This window comes from Pan troglodytes, chromosome 1, assembly GCF_028858775.2.
Source record: "Pan troglodytes isolate AG18354 chromosome 1, NHGRI_mPanTro3-v2.0_pri, whole genome shotgun sequence".
In the NCBI taxonomy this organism is placed as follows: Eukaryota; Metazoa; Chordata; class Mammalia; order Primates; family Hominidae; genus Pan; species Pan troglodytes.
Window position 1 is genome coordinate 69,088,696 of NC_072398.2, and position 22,628 is coordinate 69,111,323.

General features: G+C 35.1%; 1 protein-coding gene across 16 annotated transcripts in view; it reads right to left on the reverse strand.

The window, feature by feature from the left end:
• Positions 1-22,628, reverse strand: part of CEP350 (centrosomal protein 350) — a 159,586-nt gene that overhangs the window by 80,171 nt on the left and 56,787 nt on the right. For 9 of the 16 annotated variants that reach the window (XM_009439208.5, XM_009439246.4, XM_009439235.4 and 6 more), the window contains 8 exons: positions 22,265-22,411; positions 19,833-20,491; positions 18,376-18,497; positions 13,332-14,392; positions 11,490-11,640; positions 9,763-9,926; positions 2,867-3,041; positions 279-499 (listed from right to left, as the gene is read on the reverse strand). In XM_009439208.5, the coding sequence (XP_009437483.1) occupies positions 279-499; positions 2,867-3,041; positions 9,763-9,926; positions 11,490-11,640; positions 13,332-14,392; positions 18,376-18,497; positions 19,833-20,491; positions 22,265-22,411 (2,700 nt within the window). The remainder of the gene's footprint in view (positions 1-278; positions 500-2,866; positions 3,042-9,762; positions 9,927-11,489; positions 11,641-13,331; positions 14,393-18,375; positions 18,498-19,832; positions 20,492-22,264; positions 22,412-22,628) is intronic. The other 7 variants (XM_054656347.2, XM_063810731.1, XM_054656353.2 and 4 more) reach the window with 2 other exon arrangements.

Below are 22,628 nucleotides of genomic sequence, written 5' to 3' on the forward strand. Positions count from 1 at the left end.
TACATGCGTATACATGAAAACAGGAGTGCACATATGGGACATATTTTTCAGATATGTTTTGACTAATGCTGGCTGACAAGATGGGAAAAAAGTCAACATTACTGAACCTCTCGTGCTTTTCAATATTTAATTTCTTGCAGTTTTTAATACTTGAAAAGTAATCATATTCACTTGAAATAATATTTCTCTATGACTCAACTCAAACAAAGAAAAGGAATCTTGAGAGAAAAAAATTTCATATCGTATTCTAAAAATTACAATTGCATGAATCTACTTACCTGGTATTGGAGCCATGTTCTCTGTCGTTGTTCTGCTGGCTGCCGGGTTCAGATCAGTGAGAGGTGCATTAGGCTTAAATCCTGTTATAGTTGGAGGCATTACTGACGACTTAGATCTTTCTGAAGAAGTTCCTGCAACGTCAAACTGCAATGATTTCTGGGAACTTGGTGACAGGGGAGAAGTTGGAGTTTTCTGAGATCTTCCCTTATCTGATGAGACACTAGAAGTTTTGATCCACAAAAACATTAGAGGAAGGAAAAGTACTTTGTAAACCAGCTAAATAATTCAAAAGAACAACATATAAAAAAACTATCAACATTAGCTTTAAAAAGTTGTGATTTAGGCATTTATTCATTAATATAGTCACTATGCTGAATGAATGACTATGAATATTCCTCTAATTGCTAGAATTACAGTGGTGAACAAGCAAGGCACAAACCCTGCCCTAAATACAATGGAAAGGGAGTAGCTTGATTAAACTAGCACTGAACTCTTCCCTCTACAGTGTACATATACTATGATTCACTCATTATAGTATGAAGCAAAGTCTTCTAAAATAGACACTCTATAGCAATAAAATTGGAGCCATATATGAGTCTTAAAATACATCTCTGAAAGAGAATAAAATATTTTATGTTAAAAGGTAAGAAAAGACAAAAACTATTCTTTTGTTATACCCTCTTGTTGATCCAAGAATCACAGAAAAAATTTTCACACTATTCATCTCTAAATACTTAATATACTTCATTTCTTTATATCTGCTTTTTAATACTACATCTCTTTCTTGAACTTTCTAATAAGTAACGTAACAGTTTGTAACAACTCTTAAGGCATTTAATTCAATACAAGGGACGTTTCTAGCCTTTCTTTGAAAAAGTAAGCTCATTAAAGGTATTATTTCTTGTAACATCAAGCATGTTGCCTTGCACTGAATATTTATTTACTGAATAAATTATTCAAAGATACTCTATAAAGCATTTTAGCACAGTTATATTGCCAATATACTGAAACAAGTTTGCTTTTAGCTTCTAATAAAATGATGAAATAGCTTTCAAAGGTAAAAATTTCTCTTATACCCAGCATAAAAATAGTTGAATAGAAGTAGGCCTGAGAGGCACTCATGTGTTTATTTGACCCTTAATTTTCTATTGATACTTTAGATAAATACTATTTCTAACAGTCTATTTCATGTATGAAACACAAAAAGAATGATCATTTTAACAGATTTCTGTTAAATAATTAAAACACAACATCAAAGAAAACAAAGTACTCTGCACCTCACCTTAGGGTTTTATAAGATGAATTTATATTTGCTATGCAGATAAAATTTAGCTAGACTAGCATTTCTAAAAGTAAATTTCCAATAATGTTAATAAGCTTTCCCCAAAAGAAAGCAAAAGAGCTTGGGGACAAAGAGTGACTACAGGCAAATAAGAAAAAAAAAAAAAGAGGTTAAACAATTTTTGAAAAATCTGGACTTCTCCTTATCAAAGCCTCAAATTATTTTATCTCTGTGAATCTCCATGGGTAGGGAAGGGGAAATCTAGATTGCAGTATGGGGCATTGATGAAATTTATTTGGCTATGGATCTCATTAAGAAATGTTTAACTTTGTAAATTTCATCAAGTTAAATCATCAGAGTAATTCTTAAGGAAAGGTAAAGTTTTCTAAATTCCAAAATCACTGACAAAGAAAAAAATTTAATTTTAAACACAGAAATAATGGTATTAATGATGCAAAATTATTTGTAACATGAAAGCACTAAAAATGGTAATCTTTATGTGTCACAGTACTAGAAAAAGCACAAAGTTACTTTAAAAGGAAAAAATAAATCTGTGTCTTCTCAGAGCCTCAATTTCCAAGACAAAACCAGTGCACACATGAAAAGTCATATGGACAAATGAGTAGGAACTGTATAGCTAGCAACAACTGAAGGTTATTTGTAAGCAACGGACTAAGTGCATCGTATACGATATTAGAAAGAAGAGAAAAAACAGTACACAAGCTCCATAATCAGTAAGAGTGAGATTTCAAAATCTGCCTGAGTGGTCTAGTAAGTTCAGCAGAAAAGTTGAGAGGAAGAAATAAACAATAAGACAATAAGGATGCTAAGTAGCTGTGTTGAAAGAATGGATGAATAGATGAGAATTGACATTTATAGACAAAAGAAATGAGATAGTTTGTGGTAGCCCAGTGAAAACACTTCAAGTAGAGTTATGCACTTAGAATTGATCTATGACCTCACAAAGCACCCTAAGCAGGGTAGCTGCTTAGTCAAAAGATTGAGCCAAGAAAACAATTGTAACAACAGCATTCAGCATAGAAAACTGGGTTGTGCTAGAGGGAGAGAATTCCTGAGAAAGAGGTTATAACAGTTTAGATGATACATAACCATATTCTAATATACAGATAAAGATTAGAGCTGTGAACAAAGCTATGAAGTCTATTTGTAAAATACAGAATTTTGTAGTAGCTCAGACATGCACAGTTAAGGGGACTGCTGAGTTAAAATTCATTATATGGATTTTTTGAATATCAATTATATAACTTTAATTATATATAAATTACAGTATAAAATATACATTACCTCACAGAATGTCCAGAAAGATCCTCCAAAGTGCTATCTGTATCAAGAGTCTGCTCAAAATCTTTCACAGAAAGTTTGCTGCTGGTCCCAGATTTCTTTCCTTGATGGGAGCCATGTTCTGCTTTTTCCTCATCAAGAAGTGAGTTCTGAACATTTCCAGTGAATGAATCCAACCCTGTAAAGTAAATTTCTTATAAAGCTGATTCCCAATATTAGAAGTTATTGAGAGAGATAATTGATATATAGATTTCAATAAAATAACAAAAAGTATAAATCAGAATATTTAAAATTTGACTTATACTATATTCAAAATCTGTTTTCCATATCTAAAATAAAGCAGTTCATCCTTCTGTCTCTATTTAAGGAAAGTGAAGTTTCTTCCATTAATTCCACTTGCTATTAATAAATCATTCTTAGTGCAATAGTAATAAAAGATAAATATATTAAATAACAATAAAATACTAATCTATCCCTATGAAAAAGTAATCAAAAAGAATTTTTTAAAGGATAAAATCCAGAGCTGGGAGAAAAATCGTACCAACTGCTAACTGAACTACATAATTCTTTTGAAAAAGTCTATGGTAAGAACTATGTAGCCTGATTTATAAAAATATTCACATTCTCTGACTCTCAATAATTTTACTCATAGGAATATATCTTAAGAAGATGATTGAAACAAAAATTATGCATGTTATTCAATGTGTAACTCTGTAACTCAAAGAAATTTAATCTACATTTCTAACAAGAGAATACCTGTCTAAATCACATAGATAATAGTAACCTGAACATTTATATAGGACATTGTAATTTGAATGCACTTCATATATAGTACCTTATTGCTCTTAAACATGTTATGAAATAAGTACTATATCCCAAATTTACTGATGAGGTAACTAGAGATCTATGGGGCTTAATAACTTGCTTAACAAGGTATTCAGCTCTGATCAACAGCAGAAATGACATACACCCAGGCCTCCTGACTCTAGTCCAGTACACTATTCATCTTGATTGTATGTTTAAACAGCAGCATGGGAAAATATTTATTATTACCTTTTAAAAAAAGCAGATTACAAAACTGCATATAAATTTTAATAGTGGCCCAAATTTTAAATATAAAATATATATTTCACATATTATATATATATTATGTTTATATATACACACATATGTATATATACACATAAGTATATGTGTATATATATGTTAAAATTTTTGTAAAAATTTATTGTAAAATTACTATATATACTTTAAAATATATATATATACAAAAAAATTTAAAGTTAAACTTTAAAGATATATATGGTTAAAGAGCAAAAGAAAATACAAAAGTGAAATAAAAAATACCCTTTATACTCGTATTCATAGCAGTATTACTCAAAATAGTCAGAAGATGAAAGCAACCCAAATGTCCATGAACTGATGAATGGATAAACAAAATGTGGTTTATACATACACGGGAATATTATTCAGCCTTAAAAGGAAGAACATTCTGACACATGCTACGATACAGATGAACCTTGAAGACATTATGCTAAGTGAAATAAGCCAGTCACAAAAGGACAAATATGATTCCACTTACATGACATAGCTAGAATAGGCAAATTCACAGAGAGAAAGTAGAACAGTTGTCACTAGATGCTGGGAGAAGAGGAGAATGAGAGTTATTATTGAATGGGTATAGATTTTAGTTTGGGATGATGAAAATGTTCTGGAGATAGATAGTGATCATGATGGCAAAACAATGTGAATGTACTTAATGCTAATGAACTGTACACTTGAAAATGGTTAAATTCCCTAGTGAAATTCATAGAGACAGAAAGTTAGAATGGTGGTTGCCAGAACTGAAGGGAGGGAGGAATGGAGAGTTATTGCTGAATGAATACAGAGCTTCAGTACGGGAAACTGAGAAAGTTCTGAAGTTGAGTGGTGGGGATGGTTGTACAACAGTATAAACGTGCTTAATGCCACTGAACTGTACACTTAAAACAGAATATTATTAATCAATTAGAAAGGACTCTATAAAGTCTATTTAGGATCCCGAGGCTAGAAGCAAGCTGTTAATACTGATTATTGCTAATTTTTCTACAATAAAGCTGTACTGCTTTCATAGTAAGAACGCTTTATTCACTTAATATTGTTTGTTGACAATAAATACACAATTTAAAATTTTTTCTTGACTTTAAACAACTAGAAATTATAGACAAGATAACGTTCTGTGCAAGAAAGGCCTACACTCCAGTCCAGGGACCCATATGAAAAGAAAATGCCCTGACATTAAAAGATTGCCAAGTAAAGCCATATTCCATATCTTAAAGCAAAATTTTTTTCCCCTAGGATTACCACTTTAATCTACCAACTACTTTCAACTACACTGGGTAAATTTTTGTACAGAGCAGGCAGACACTCCTTTTCACCACCAGATGGAACATATACAATTAAAATCACACTGATTTTAGAACTTGGGGATGAAGGAGAAACTAAGTTTAAGAAGATGCTGTGGAAAGTGAAATATATCAGGGTTTTTCTGGTATTGCCAGTGAGGATTAGGGAAACTGAAAGCCACAAAATGCTACCTATACTTCATCTTATCTGTTTTAGATGATAATGTTTTAAACCTACATTAAATCATATTATTAATACACATATACTCAATAAATCATGATTTTTTCTTTTTTTTTGAGACAGGTCTAGCTCTGTTGCCCAGGCTGGAGTGCAGTAGCATGATCATGGCTCACTGCAGCCTCAATTTTGGGGACTCAACTGATCCTCCCACCTGAGCCTCTCCAGTAGCTGGAGCTACAGGTGTGCGCCACCATGCCTGGATAATTTTTCTATTTTTTCTAAAGACAGGGCTTCACCATGTTGCCCAGGCTGGTCTTGAACTCCAGGAGTTTGAACTCCTGCATCAAACGATCCACCCACCTCAGCCTCACAAAATGCTGAGATTATAGGAGTGAGCTACCATGCCCAGCCTATATCATGATATTTCAAAATTGTGCAGTATATCATACCAGAAGATAGACTGGATTTGGGAGTCAGAAGTCAGAATCTGGGCTTTGCCAATAACAAGTTAGTGACCTTAGGTGAGACACTAACTTAGCAAACGCTAACAATTGCAAAATAAGAATTGAGCAAGATCAGCATTTCCCAAACTGTGTTCAGCTGAATTCTAATGCCATAAAATGATGATTGATGATTCAGTAGTCAAAATACACTTGGAAAATGCTTCATACTACAGCCTCATCCTTATCCTAAAATAAGTAATGCACTAGCATATTACAGTGTTGATGAGTCTTACAGGAAAGAATCTTGTTTCACTCTAAAAGAATTTCCCAAATTTCTGGAACCATGGAGCTCTTTTATTCTCAGAACACTTATGAAACAGTCTATACCACTAAACTTGTATTTCACAAGAAAATACAGAGTTTCGGAAGTGTGGTAAAATGATGTCTAAATGTCCTACAAAGACTTTCAGAACACTTCTAAACTGTTTATATTAGGTTAATGATTTAAAAATAATTTCTCCTAGCATTCTCATTGGACGTATAAACTGGCACTAACTTTCTGAAAGGCTATTTGACAAAATGTACCACATTTTAAACATGGCATATTATTTGCCCCATTATCTTATCTCTAGGATTTTCCCCTATAGGAAAAAAACAGACTAATGCATAAAGGTGTATTTACAAGGATATTCAATGCAGTAGTATTTATAATGGAATAAAGAAAAAAGAAAATAACCTAAATATCCAGCAATGGGGAAAGAGTTAAATAAATTATAATATATTCAAATAACAAGCCAGGTGCAGTGGCTCATGCCTATAATCCCAGCACTCTGGGAAGCTAAAACAGGTGGATTGCTTGAGCCCAGGAGTTTGAGACCAGCCTAGATAATATGGCAGAAGTCGTCCCTACAAAAAAATAGAAAAATTAGCCAGGTGGGGTGTTGTGTGCCTGTAGTCCCAGCTACTTGGGAGGCTGAGTGGAAGGACTGATGGAGCCCAGGATGTTGAGGCTACGGTGAGCCATAAGCCGTGATCACACCACCGTACTCCAGCCTGGGTGATAGAGTGAGACCCTATCTCAAAAAACAAAACAAAAAAAGCCAAAACAGAATAGTATTCTGTTACTTAATGGGTCTAGAGTTTATTTAGTGGGTAATCCTTACAAATGGTAATCCATATTTACTGACAGAAAAAGATACCCATACCCTACAGACAGAATAAAATTGCATGTAAAATGTGATCCCATACACATAAAATTGCCTATTTGTGTGTGCCTACAAATTGTCTGGAAGGACTCTTGCTAAAAATGTTAACATTTCACACCCATTAGGATGTCCTATTATCAAAAAAGCAGAAAATATAAAGTGTTGGCATAAATGTAGACAAAATAGAACCCTGTGCATTGCTGGTGGGAAAGTAAAATGGTACAGCTGCTATAGAAAACATTATGGCAGTTCCTCAAAAAATTAAACATGGCATTACCATTTGATCTAGCAATTCTGTATCTGGGTAAAGCAGGGATTCAAATAGGGTATTTGTACACCAATGTTCATAGCAACATCATTCACAATAGCTAAAAGGTGGAAAATACCAAAATGTCCATCAACAGATAAATGGATAAACAAAATATGGCATATACACAGCATGGAGTATTATTCAGCAATAGAAAGAAAGGAAATTCTGATACATGCTGCAACATAGATGAACGGTGAGTCAGATATTATGCTAAGTGAAATAAGCAAGATAAAAAGGACAAATACTCTATCATTCCACTTATATGAATTACGCAGAGTAGTCAAATTGATAGGGACAGAAAACACAACAGTGGTTACCAGCGGCTGATGGACAGAAGAATGGAGTTATTATTTAATGGATACAGAGTTCAGTAGGGGAATACGAAAAATTTCTGGAGAAGGACAGTGGTGATGCTTGCAACAATAATGTGAATGTACTTAATGTCACTGAACTGTATATTTGAAAATGGTTAAAATGATAAATTCTATGTCATGTATATTTTACCACAATTAAAATAGGCAGAGGGCAATGGCTTATGCCTACAATTCCAACATTTTGGGAGGCGGAGGCAAAAGGATTGCTTGAGCCCAGGAGTTCGAGACCAGCCTGGGCAACAAAGTGAGGCCCTCGTCTCAGCAAAATAAATAAGATAAAGTGAAATAAATAAAATAGATACTTTTTTTTTTTTTGAGACGAGTCTCACTCTGTCACCCAGACTGGAGTGCAATGGCGCAGTCTCGGCTCACTGCAACCTCTGCCTCCTGGGTTCAAGCGATTCTCCTGCCTCAGCCTCCCGAGTAGCTGGGATTATAGGCACCCACCAACATGCCTGGCTAATTTTTGTATTTTTAGAGACGGTGTTTCACCATATTGGCCAGGCTGGTTTAAATGTTAACATCCGTTATCTCTAAGAGAAAGAACTAGAGGAGATTTACTTTTAAATATAGGTTTCTATATTCATTGATGTCTTCCTCCTATTCCTGTTCCTTCCACCCCCTGAAGACTTTTAGCTCAATGAGTAGGATTTATTTTATGTATTTTTTATTTTACTTTAAGTTCTGGGATACATGTGCAGAACATGCAGGTTTGTTACAGAGGTATATATGCGCCATGGTGGTTTGCTACACCTATCAACCCATCATCTAGGTTGTAAGCCCCGCATGCATTAGGTATTTGTCCTGATGCTCTCCCTTCCCTTACCCCTAACCCCCCGACAGGTCCCAGTGTGTGATGATCCCCTCCCCGTGTCCATGTGTTCGCATTGTTCAACTCCCACTTATGAGTGAGAACACGCGGTGTTTGGTTTTCTGTTCCTGTGTTAGTCTGCTGAGAATGACAGCTTCCAGCTTCCAGAAAAAACATTTTTGGAAGCAAAATCATTCCCCTAGCTAGACACCATCCTGTGAGTTTACAAAGCCTTTGCCTAATCACTTTGTACAGTGATTATCCATCTCCATAGGCCTATGGAGCAAATTTAAGCCAAGAGTAGAAATGAGGACATTGAAGGGCATCTCAATCACTCAAAAATATTTACTGAATGCCAATGAGTCAGCTACAGTGCTAGGTACCGGAATGTATACATTATCTCCCTTAATTTCATATCAGCTTAAAAATTACCATATCTATTATTATCTCTATTTTATAGATAAGGACATTTGGGTATTATATTTAATGATACTCAGAGATGTATATACTATAAAGTTTTTTTTAAAAACCAACTGCAAAGCAATTATTTACATTTGTTTTTAAAATAAAGTCATGTGTCCCAGCACTTTGGGAGGCCAAGGCGGGTGGATCACGAGGTCAGGAGATCGAGACCATCCTGGCTAACATGGTGAAACCCCGTCTCTACTAAAAATACAAAAAATTAGCTGGGTGCGGTGGCGGGCGCCTGTAGTCCCAGCTACTCGGGAGGCTGAGGCAGGAGAATGGCGTGAACCTGGGAGGCGGAGCTTGCAGTGAGCCAAGATCGCGCCACTGCACTCCAGCCTGGGCGACAGAGTGAGACTCCGTCTCAAAAAAAAAAAAAAGTAAATAAATAAAGTCATGTGTGTGTATAATTTTATGTATACATCAAAAATGTTAATAGTAGTTAATCTCTGAACAGAAGTCTCAAAGGAAATTTGTCTTTCTTTGAAGAGTGTTTATTTCTAATTTTTAATTTTTTATCATTGCAAATGTATTCCTTTTGTATTAAGGAAAAGATTCATGATGTTATATATCAAAAGGTATTATTATAATGATAAATAAATATGAAAGCTAATTACATTACCATAAGAAATTCTTCTAACTTCTTATGGGATCAAATCATAACTTTAGATTACTACAACAAAATCATTGGTAAGAGAAAAAGTTACCATGTGGAATTCCACTTACATTCTGTCTTTTCCTTTTTTCCTTTCTTTCCTTTAGAAGAAGTAGATGAACGAGACGATGCAGCAGACTGGGCTCCTGATGAATGCTGGGAGGTAACATCCACAGAGGAAGGATCATAGGCAGACTTTCTGTTAGAATGGTCCTCCTGAGGGCTTAAAGTGCTACTGTCAAAGAATAAATAATAGTAGTTCCAGAAAGAAAAGTCTTACAACACAGCTAAATTAAAGATACTTAAAAATCTATGTAATCACTAGGAGACTATAACTACAATCAAAGATGGCTTAACACTTTATTATTATTTTTTAACCACCATAAGCCTGGATTGTTCCCTATGGTTCAATTTATTACTAAGAAAAATCAAAGGTAAGTGAAACCAATAAAAACTAATATTTAGAGAAAAATGTATAATGTTGAATACTGGAAAATATGGCCTCAATTTCTATTCAAATTTATAATTTATATATTATAACTATTTCTCCTCTTATATTCTTATGGAGAACAATAACTTAATATGTTCTACCTCTACCTGGAAATAAAATGCATCAAATCACATTGATTGGTGATATTAAATGTCACCATAAATCTTTGAAAGTTTTTATTTAAAAATTTCATATTTTCCTTAGAGCTCAAAACTTAAAACTATGCTTTTTCTCATATAATTTTTATACTTATTCCTATTAATCTATTTAGATTTAATTTGTATAAGATTACCTAATAATTTTACATGAATTACAATTTGTAATATTTGAAAAAGATATTAAATATGAATAATTACAGATAAATTTTTATGGCAGCTAAATATAGGGAGAAAATTCTCTCCAACGAAGTCTGATTCACTTACTATGTGACTATGTACAAGTAATTTAACCTCTGCTTCAGTTTGCTGTCCAAAACAGAAATGATAACAGTGATACTTTCCACATCAGGCTATCATAAAAATGAGTTAATACAGGTAAAGTCCCTCAGTCCTTTCAGTGTCTTGCACACTAAGTGCCCAATAATTATCAGATGTTACAATCATTATAATTATTGTTTTTCAAAGCTTTGCAAATTTTTCAATGTTTTCTTGATTATAAAGAAAATTACTTATTACTTGGAACCATGGAGTCATGTATCTATCTGATCTTCCTCAATTCTATCACAGAAAACCATTTCTTAAGCTTTTTATGTTAGTATGGCATGGAATAATTTCCCAATACTCCAATACTGTACTAGGAATTCATGGACTGATTTCATAACCTATACTCTGCTTACTATGTGCCAGGCCCTGTTCTAAGTAAGTGATTTTTTTTTCTTTCTTTTTTTGAGATAGGGTCAGCTTTGTCACCCAGGCTGGAGTGCAGTGGTGCAATCTCGGCTCACTGCAACTTCCACCTCCCAGGTTCAAGCGATTTTCGTGCCTCAGCCTCCCTATATTTCATTTAATACTCATAACAACTCTATGAGGCAGGCAGGTACTATTAATGTCCCCATTTTACAGAGAAGGAAGCAGAAGCATAGGAAGGCTAAGTAATATGTATAAATACAAACAACCAATAACCAGGAGAGCCTGGATTTAAACAAAGGCAGTCTGGATCCAGAGCCCATGCTCTGGATCTCCACTATGATGTGCAGCCTCTATATGTATTTTTAAACGAGCAAAACTTGGCTAATATTCAGACCAGAGTTCTCATTTGTACATTTTTCTCACTCTTCAGAGTTTATTCCATATTGCCAATATATCTTACTGAGGTTCAAGAGTTGATTTTTTTTCTGTCAAAGTCCCAGTCCCTGGAGAGGAGACAAAATCATCTTCATATGAAACACCACTTAGAGGAGTTGCGGTGGCATTCAAAGGCCGTGATGTTGATGTTCCTCTGTCCAACTTGTCTTCAAACCCTGACAAAAGTAATAATTGAAACATGGTTAAAAACGAAAATCAAGAAACTGTAAGAAAAGCATCCCATACATGGAGATTAGCAATATGGGCTTAGGGACATTTTAGTTTCCTTTAATAGTGCCTCTTTTCTATTTACCTTTATATCCAATGATACTTTTTTAAAGCTTTTAATTAGGAAAATTTTAAAACATACAGAAAACAGGGAGACTAGTATAATGAAACCAAAGTATTCATCATCCCGCTTCAACAATGACCAATACATCACCAATCTAGTTTCAAATAAACCTCCTACTACCTTCATCTCCCACCCCCCAGACTATTTTAAAGCAAATTCCAGATAACATTTCATTCTCATTTCATCTCTAAATATTTCAGTTTAACTATAAAATCTTAATGAAAATTTAATAGAATTTAAGAAGAAACAATTTTCTTATTAAAAAATGATGTTGATTTAAGCATTTTACTTTCATCAAAAGAAATCAAAATAACTTTCAAATCAAAACAAATTTAAAATTACCACTAATAGAAATGTGGCTAAACAAAAGAAAGCAATAGCATATGAAGGTCTATACAAGACCATTAAGAAATACCTAAATATGAATTCTAGGAAAAAGCGATGTGATACCCAGTTGAGCATAAGAGGAACAGATGAAATCCATTCACTATATAGAGGGGAAATTTCCAATCCGGAAATTCTAAGATAATGTTAGTATAAAACGGGCAGATTCCATATATAGCAGGAAGGATAGAGAAAGGGACTTGAAGGAATTGAGTCTATCATAGAAAAGAAAACTGTGTTGCAGGATTTCAGGTATAAGAAGGGAACTTTAGAAGTTACTGTTTTAGGAATCAAATATATAGCTACATTATTGTTTAAAGTCTGATTGCTATTCAAATTAGTTTTAACAAACAGTAATAGAGTTGTTTTCATATTAGAAATGTTACTACAGTTATCCCTCTCAATTCTTGATTGCTATATTCCCAAGAATTCACAAATCATCACTGTGTTAAGAAACATACTTAGTTTCTTTTCTTTTTTTTTTGAGAAGGAGTCTCGCTCTGTCGCCCAAGCTGGAGTGCAGTGGCATGATCTCAGCTCACTGCAACCTCCGCCTACCAGGTTCAAGTGATTCTCGTGCCTCAGCCTCCCAAGTAGCTGGGATTACAGGTGCATGCCACCACACTCAGCTAAATATTTTTTGTATTTTTAGTAATGGTGGGGTTTCACCATGTTGGCCAGGCTGGTCTTGAACTCCTAACCTCAAGTGATCCGCCCGCCTTGGACTCTGAAAGTCCTGGGATTATAGGCATGAGCCACCGCGCCTGGTTTATACTTAGTTTCTACTGAAGTACATAACTATGGTCACAGAAAATGTAGTATATACGTGATATATATCCAATCCTGAACATCATCTATGAATTTCTCTGAACTAGATAAAAATTTCTAAAGCTACCAGTCTCACTATTATTTTATGATAATAACAATTTTAAAATGAAATTTTAAAGATTAAATTACTAATACTCTTACTTAAGGCTTGCAGGAAATTTAGAAGATGACTAATATGGACAATAATAAGTCTCCATTATCCACTCAACGAAAAATGTGTACTAAAGTACATATCTCATACAGAAATTATAAAATAATTCATCTTAATATACAAACAGTACAAGCTATATTTATTTTTCTCACCTTTTCCATATAACTGATAGGATTTTGTAAAAATATTAATGACGCTATGTGGACTTCCCTTTGCCAATTCTTCCCATGGTCCTTTGCTTTGTGTACCACCTATGTGCCCAAAAAGTGGCAAGAATTTTTCAGCTTCTTTCTGAAACTCTTTGATGGGTTCATAACTATTTCTTTCTCCAGGACAAAATTCCTTTTCTTTTAAAATTTCTGCTACTTTCAAAAGGGGCTGTCCATCCTGGTCTCCCTCTTCTTCAGAGAGACTCCCCTCACTAAGAAGAGGCCCTTCACTGACTGAATCTATGCTGGAACCAAGAGATATTTTGGCTTTGTCTTGAGAACAGGCTTGCATATCAGAGCTAGAAGAGTCAGTCTGCCTTTTACATAACTGTGCCAGTAGCCCTTCTGGTTTGGGACCAGGGGATCTCACTCTAAAGCTTGATATGGCACTCTGTGGTCTTATCATCTCAGGAAGCTTTTTAAATTCACTAAGATTGCCTACACCAGGAAGATCATCATCAAAAGTTGCATGAGATACACAGCTTCCCAGCATCTTCTGAATTCTGGCAGAGAAAACATCTTCATTATCATCTTTCACAGGTGGAGTTACAGCCTTGGTCCAAGGTCCATCTTCTTGAGGTGCCTGCTGCACATCATACTCAGTGTTCCATGCTGACCCATAGTTAATGCTGGCCCCAGCTAATTTCTTGGCTTCACTTTCAATTCTGCTGGACAAAGAAGCAGCTGTTGCTTTCAAGGCTTCAATACGATCCAGTTTACTCTTATATTGGCTGGCACTAGGTTTTAACAAGGCATCTGTATAAGCAGCCGGTGAGGTCACATATGGTTGAGGTGTAAAAGTTAATGGCCTTGAAGCCATATTATGATTCTTCCTGGTTGGTAAAATAGATTCAAAATCCTTATGCAAAATTCCTACATGCTCTAAACTCAAGAGATGGGAGAGTAAACTTCCAGCTGTTCCAGCAAAAGGCTGTGGTTGAGAATGGTGAACTTGTGGGCTCAATCTTTCAGGCTGCATCCATGTAGATTCCATCAAGTCTTTTCTGGAAATGAAAGTCACAATATGTTAGTTAACTAAACCACCATTTTTAAAAAGTTTTTTTTTTATCTGATTATAAGAGTAATGAGGATGCACTGCAACAAAAAAAGGACAGATAAAAAATACAAAAAAAGATAAAGATCACTCAGCAAAACAATAAAAAAGAGGCACTGTTAATATTTCATTTAGAATTATATCCTTCCAAACATTTTTCTATTTGTACATTATGTTTTGGTGGTATTGTTTGTACAAAAATGGGATTTTACCATATATACTGTTTTGCAAGCTGCTTTTTTCAACTAAGATGCCATATTTTTAAAAAACTATTAAAAAGGCAATAAGATCTTTAAAATTCTATAAACAGAATTCCTTACAATACTGATTATAATTTTTAAAATAACATTACATAAAAGAGAAATGCTTAAAATTGCTAAATATTAATGTAGACATGATATAGATTATTCTAATCAACAAATATTTACTATATGCTGAACACTTATGTTTAACAATGTACATGCTAAATAGGGAGGTTATTATAACCTATTAATACTTGTAAAAAATTAATGAATGTGAAACAATCAAATGCAAAACTATCAGTGCCAACTATAAATATGCAACTATAAATACAAATATACAGGGTAGGGTATCCATTAAGTCTAGAAACAGAATAAAGATGTCCTAAACAACATTATGTGTATTTACCTATATTTCCAGACCATAGACTTCCTCTATATTAAGGGATACTACAGAGAGATTACAGGATGATGTCAACTATTAAGAAGACCCTTAGAGGAACAGGCCAGGAACAGTGGCTGATGCCTGTAATCCCAGCACTTTGGGAGGCCAAAGCAGGCGGATGACTTGAGGCCAAGAGTTTGAGATCAGCCTGGGCAAAATGGCGAAACTCATCTCTACTACAAATACCAAAAAATTAGGTGGGCATGGTGGCATGTGCCTGTAGTCCCAGCTACTTGGGAGGTTAAGGCACAAGTATCGCTTGAACCCGAGAGGTGGAGGACGCACTGGGCCGAGATCGTGCCACTGCACTCCAGCTGGAAGACACAGTAAGACTGTCTCAGAAAAAAAAAAAAAGAAAGAAAGAAAGAGAAGATGAACATGAGGCTTTGTCCTTGGTCTTGTCCGTTATTTCAGGATGATGACACAAAGATATGCTTATCAAACTTGCAGATGACAGAAAGCTGGGAGGCATGGCTGACCCAACAAATGACCAAATTATGAGATGAATTTATTTTTATAGGCTGCAATCGTAAACCAAACTAATATGGATAAATGTAAACTTCTGCAATTGGGTTAAAATAAGTCATCTGAAGGGGGGTAACCAGGGTAATAAGAAGTTGAAAAGCATGTCATTAGAATGAAGGAAGAAAGACTAGAGCACAGATTCTATGCCTTAGAATATAGGCTATTACAAATGCAAAGTGTGAGGCTATTGGGGCCTAAACTAAGCTGGTAGTAATAGGAATACAAGGGAAGTTATAATATAAAAGATATTGATGAATAAAAAATCCAAGAGCTTTAAATTCAAGTATTTAGAATGCCAATTTTATAGCAGGTGATATGTTGATGGTAGAGAAACAGGAGACAAAAATGAATATACTTAATTCAGTTAATCCTGAGCTGGGCATGGTAGCTCACACCTGTAATCCTAGCTACTTGGGAGGCTGAGGCAGAAGAATCAATCACTTGAGGCCAGAAGTTCAAGACCAGCCTGGGCAACATAGCAAGCTCCTCATCTCCAAAAAAATAAAAAACAAAATAAAAATTAGCCAGGCGTGGTGGTGCATGCCTATAGTCACAGCTACTTAGGAGGCTGAGGTGGGAGGATCACTTGAGTCCAAGAGGTTGAGACTGCAGTAAGCTATGATCGTGCCACTGCACTCTAGCCTGTGTGAAAAAGCAAGACCCTGTCTCCAAATTAAAAACAAATAAAAAGGCTTAATCCTTACACTTTAAGATCTCAAGATCTAGCAGGGTTGACAAACAGCTAAAATAAGACATCACAAATACTAAAACAAAGATTTAAAAAGTTCAGTGGGGTATAGATGAAGCAGCAAAGAACTCTGCTAGCCAAGGAAAGTGTTTGTTAAGCTGGATCTTCAGTTTTCAAGGTGAGATATGAAACCTGGAGTTTTCCAGGTAGTTAACACAATATGCTATAAAGAGTAAGGAAAAGAAATGCCAAATTTTAAGCAAAAAGTAACATGCTTTTAAACATAAAGTTATGCTAAAACTATTAACGGGAATGGGGGAGCTCAGAAGCTGGGTAGCAAGAAAGTGGACACAATAAGTTAGACATCAGGAGTCAAAGAAGTTGGATATTAAAAGAAAAGTGAGAAACTGGTACAAGGTAGTATGGTCTAACACTAGATTTGTTTGTGTTTGGTTTGCTTTTAATATTGGATAACTTGTTTAGAATTAGAAGGAAATTCAGAGAAAGACAAAAATTGAAGACATTAATATAGCAGGGTATGTCTGACAACAATAGGACTGAGATGAACTAGAGAGTATCACCCATCTAAAAGCATTCAATCCTCTCCAGAGACGACACTTAGAAAAATAAGTAAATAAATAAAAGCATTCAAATTCAAAACAAAAATGTTAAGTTTATTTATACTTAAAGTTTGAAATGTATTTAGAACCTTAAGCAAATCATATGAAACATTTCACTTTTGGGGAGTAGTATGTAGAGTAGTTAAAGCACAGGCTTCTAGAGTCACACTGGCTAAATTAAAACCTATCTCTATCATTAATGTTTTGACCTTTGAGAAAGCTCTCTAGGCCTCAATTACCTCTTCTGTAAAACAGGAATAACAACAGTACCTAACTCAAGGAATTACAAGGATTAAGTAAAATAATATATGCAAAGTACTTAGATCATTGCCTGGAACCTAAGAAACATTAATAAATGTTAGCTATTTTTATTGACAGTATTATTCTAGGGACAATGGGGTAAAAAAAGGACCATATGGGCCAGGCTCGGTGGCTCATGCCTGTAATCCCAGCACTTTGGGAGGCTGAGGTGGGTGGATCACTTGAGGTCAGGAGTTTAAGACCAGCCTGGCCAAGATGGTGAAACAAAGTCTCTACTAAAAATACAAAAATTAGCCAGGTGGTAGTGGCACATGCCTGTAATCCCAGCTACGTGGGAAGTTGAGGCAAGAGAATAGCTTGAGTCTGGGAGGCGGAGGTTGCAGTGAACCAAGACTGTGCCACTGCACTCCAATCTGGGCAAGAGAGTGAAACCCTGTCTCCAAAAAAAAAAAAAAAAAAAACATAACCCAAAATTGGATAGTGATTTTGATTTCTATTTACGTGTTCTCAAAGAGTTTCAAAATCTTTCCCTTTCCAAAATGGTTATTATTACAAAGTATAATTTATAACCACATAACCTAAACATCACCTTTACTTCCAAACTCACAGTTTTTTTGTTTACTTTATTGCAAACAATATATTAGAGCAAAAAAGTATTTTAAGGTAAAATAGTCTGTTGACTATCTGAAATCAAATCAGATCCCTTCCTAGTCCTTATTAATGTGTCCACAAGCATATCCAAAGGTAGCTCTTGAAAGTACAATGGCTAAATTGTTCTTACACATAAGAAATTTTAAATAGCAGTAGACACAAAAACCCGTTCGAAAATTATTAACCAAAAACACTTTAAAATTTCACCATCATTCATTCATCCAACACACTTTTATTGTGTGTTTAGTTCACAGAAGGCAAGAGTGCTTCCAACTGTAAAAGAAACTGACATTTACATTAAAAGGTAAAATTTGAACAATTAGCCTAGGGTATACAGTAAGTACAGATGTGCACTATGCCTAAATTTCAGAAGATATGAACCAATTTGTAAATAAACCTCTCTGCCCTCTTGTTCACAAAGGTCAACAAAATTCTCTGAACATAGACCACTCCACTAAATTTCATGAAAAGAATCTTAATCATCTTTCATTCTTCCCTTTTTACCTTGCAAGAGGCTGTGGAGGTTCTGAGAGAGACATGTCACTACTGGAAGATGCACTTGGGGGACGTTCCTGTACTTTGTTTTCTTTGTCAGATTCTCCAGATGGCTGATACCCTGGTTTGGCCTAGGAGAAAAGGACATCAAATTTATATGAGTTCTGTCACAAAGATATATTCAGGTAGCACCTAAGTTAAACATTAAGTCACCTCAGCTCTACAAAGATCATAAAATGTAGTGGGTTTTTTTTTGTCAAATAAAACCAATTAAAATTTATTTTGTCTTAAAAACAAACATTACTAATAGCAAAACACCATCTAAAATCCAACGGGGAGCCAGGCACTTTGAGAGGCCGAAGTGGGAGGATCACTTGAGTCCAGGTGTTCAAGACCAGTGTGGGCAACACAGTGCGACCCTGTCTCTACAAAAAATAAACAATTTCCGGCCAGGCGCGGTGGCTCACGCCTGTAATCCCAGCACTTTGGGAGGCCGAGGCGGGCGGATCAGGAGGTCAGGAGATCGAGACCATCCTGGCTAACACAGTAAAACCCCGTCTCTAATAAAAATCCAAAAAAATTAGCCGGGCGAGGTAGCGGGCGCCTGTAGTCCCAGCTACTCAGGAGGCTGAGGTAGGAGAATGGCGTGAACCCCGGGGGGCGGAGCCTGCAGTGAGCCGAGATCGCGCCACTGCACTCCAGCCTGGGCAACAGGGAGACTCCGTCTCAAAAATAAATAAATAAATAAATAAATAAATAAATAATTTCCTAGGCATGGTGGTGCACACCTCCTGCCTCCCCTTCCATCTCTACCTTTTTGCCTCTGCCACCCTTGAGACAGCAACACCAACTCTTCCTCTTCCTCCTCCTCTCAGCCTACTCAACATGAAGATGACGAGGATAAAGACCTTGATGACCCACTTCCACTTAATGAATAGTCAATATATTTTCTCTTCCTTATGATTTTCTTAATAATATTTTCTTTAGCATATTTCATTGCAAGAATACAGTGTATAATATAGACAACATATAAAATATGTGTTAATCAATATTATGTTATAAGGCTTCCAGTCAACAGCTGGCTATTAGTAGTTTAGTTTTTGGAGAATCAAAAGTTATATGTGGATTTTCAACTGCAAAGGGGTTGGCACCCCAACCCCCACATCGTTCAAAGGTCAACTGTACTTGTTCAGTACTACAATGAAAACTATGCAGGGATGTAACTAATAGCAATGATGAGAGGAAAATAAATCAGTAACAATCACTGTAGGAAATTCTTAATTCAGCTTTTATTTTCCATCACATTTATCACATTACTCCTCATATTTAATATATTTCATGAAGGCCATGATTATTATAAGTATTATCTGAGCATACTGGGAATGATGGGTAATTTTTAAATAGTATAGCAAATAAGCATTTCCTAACCATGAATGACTCTCCTTTGTATATGTCACTACTATTACCTGTGTTTCCTGCGTAACATGTTGATGAGATGGCTCTTCAAGCAAGGTCTTTTCTAGTAGCAATTTGGAGTAAGTTTCCTGTAGTCGCCTAGTTGCTGATGGCTCAGAAGGAGGGACATTTTTTACTTTAGTAAAGGCTTCCTTCTGCTTCCGGTAGAGCTCTTGTAATCGTTTGTTTTTCTGTTCTGTAGCCTCCTTTTGAGCCTTCTTCTCTTCATTTTGCTTTCTCTTCCTTTCCTCCTGCTGCCTAACAATGTACTGTCGTACCTCATCTGTGTCATAGTGGCGCCTTTTGGAAATAACAGGGGGATCTTCATTAGCTGTTATTTTGTCAGGTTTTCTTTTTACTGGGCTGTGACTCCTAGGAGCATGTACTGGTGCTGATGACTTCTGGTTCTGTAACTCTACAGTATCTTGCTTTGCAGTGTGAGCTGTAGAATCCAGCTGTAGGTCATCAAGAATGCCACGAATTTCAATAGGTAAAAAGTCCTTATTTAAGGCAGTATTTTCCTCCTGCTTATTATCTGGAAGAGATGAAGCTAGTTTCTTTATATTATTTTCAGACCGAGATTTACTTCTCGAACGTTCTGAGTTTCGTTGAAGATGTCTATGTAAAACGTCCAACCTGGGAACAGATTCTGCTCTTCCAATGTGACCCCCTGCAAAGTATGAACTGTTAGTGATATACCGAAATTCTATACTCATTCCTAAGATTTAACTGCATTAACAAGAAAATTAGAGAATTTCATTTTATCTTACTTAAACTCAAATTCAAATATCTTTCAGTCTTCTGAAGAAAATTATAAAAGGAAAGAAAAGCCTCCCTTTTTAGCAGTAAAAGAAGAATCTCAATCTTCTGAAAAACTATATTTCCTTGGTTTGTTTTTAAATACAGTTTGAAATATTTCTGGACAAAAAAGATAGCTCTTATGGTTGTTATGAATATTTAGCATTTCGATTTCTCTCTTATATACATATTTAGTGTTACTATTTCTCTCTCTCCACAACCCCTCAAAAGGCTGTTAAAAAAGTCAACAATCTTTTTAGTGGAAGGCATCCCAATGAGAAGCAAGGAAATGGAAATGCCTTAATAATCATAAAAAATATATTTTTAAAGCTTTGCAAAGACCAGACTGCATATGCCAAATAATAATGGCACTGAAAATATTAGTTTTCCTGAAAATTCTACAACACTGACCCATTTCATAATTACATGAAATGGCACCATGTTCAGGTAAGTTTATCAAAGGATTTCTGAAACTTTATATTTCCTGTTGATATAAGGAAAAGATCAGAATTAGTCTCTCATCTGATCACATTCACATTTTTAAACATCTGTATAACAAATGCTCAAATATTTTTAAAATTTTGTGTATTTTACTCTATTTCCAGAGAAAATGTGCAAAGTTTAGCAAGAAACATATGAAGAATATAATGATTCCTTTTACTAGAATGCTTCTTCTACAGAGCCAGGGATTTGGGTCTATTTTGCTTATTCTGAAGCCCTAGAGATTACAGCAGTGCCTGCTATGTAGTGGGCACTCAGTAACTATTTGTTGAATAAATGTTAAGCCTCTACAACTCTCCAGTGAAGGATGGAAAAACTTAAATATACAGAAAAAAAATCATTTTATCATCAAATTATCTGGTAACATGGCTTTAGACTGGGAATACACATGAGCGTATTTACAAGCTAGATAAAAGTGAAGAGGCCCAAATACAAAGTATTGTATATGTACATTGACTTCTATATGCCAAATTATAGTTGCAACTGCATCTTACTGAATCCATTCCAGAAATTCAAATTAAATTGAAACAAATTTGGCTGCTGAAAAGAAAAACTGGCATATGAGTATTTATATTTCACATCCCAAAATTACTGTTCATGAAAAAAGTAGTTATTTGAAATAGCACTCACTCAAGAAACTTTGATAGGAGAAAAACAGTGGACTTGAGGGTCAAACTAAACAGTTCTGCCACCAAATCTGACACCCACTGACTACATAACCCTTGGGAAAAATCACTTCTCTTTCAGAGCCTGTTTCCTAATCTGTCAAATAAAAAAAATCCAACCTTGTGAATGTTTGTCCGTGTTTGCTTGAATATGTTGGGATGAACCAGGTTGGACTTGATTCTCTCTAAGGTCCCTAAAAGTCTAATATGATTTCATTACAATAATGCTTTCATATTCACAATGACAGCTAAATGTAATTAACACAACATAAACAAAATTTTTCATAAAGATGAACATAACACCTATATGCAGATATTATCCATAACCAAGCCCAATAGAACATTTTTTTCTTTTTTGAGCTACATTCAAAATTATAAAGCAAAGTCCTAACACATTCTTAAGAGTACTTTTTCCTTCTCTAAGTACTTACTAGCAATTTTTAATTGTTTTCTCAACTATTTTAATTATAGCTACTTACCAGATTTAGCAGTTCTTTCTCTTCCACCTCTGTCACTTGATGCTGTTCTTTGCTCTTTTGGCTCCATTCTGGGAGCAGGTCCCAGAATCTTCTTTACTAATTTTTGTCCATCTCGCCAAGAAGATGTACTTATAAGATGACTACTACCTAAAAAAATACATGGCACTGAAATTAAAACTTAAATTTTAATTGTAAGAAGTGTATCTACTCAACCATACAGGTTTTATTATTAATCTTATGTTCATCTGTCAAGGTCAAAAGATTTACAATATAATGATATTTTTAAACCCTAACCTCCCCAGGTCAGTTAACCATTTGTTTATATCTTGTTTACCCACACATCTGAAATAAATGTAAAATGCTT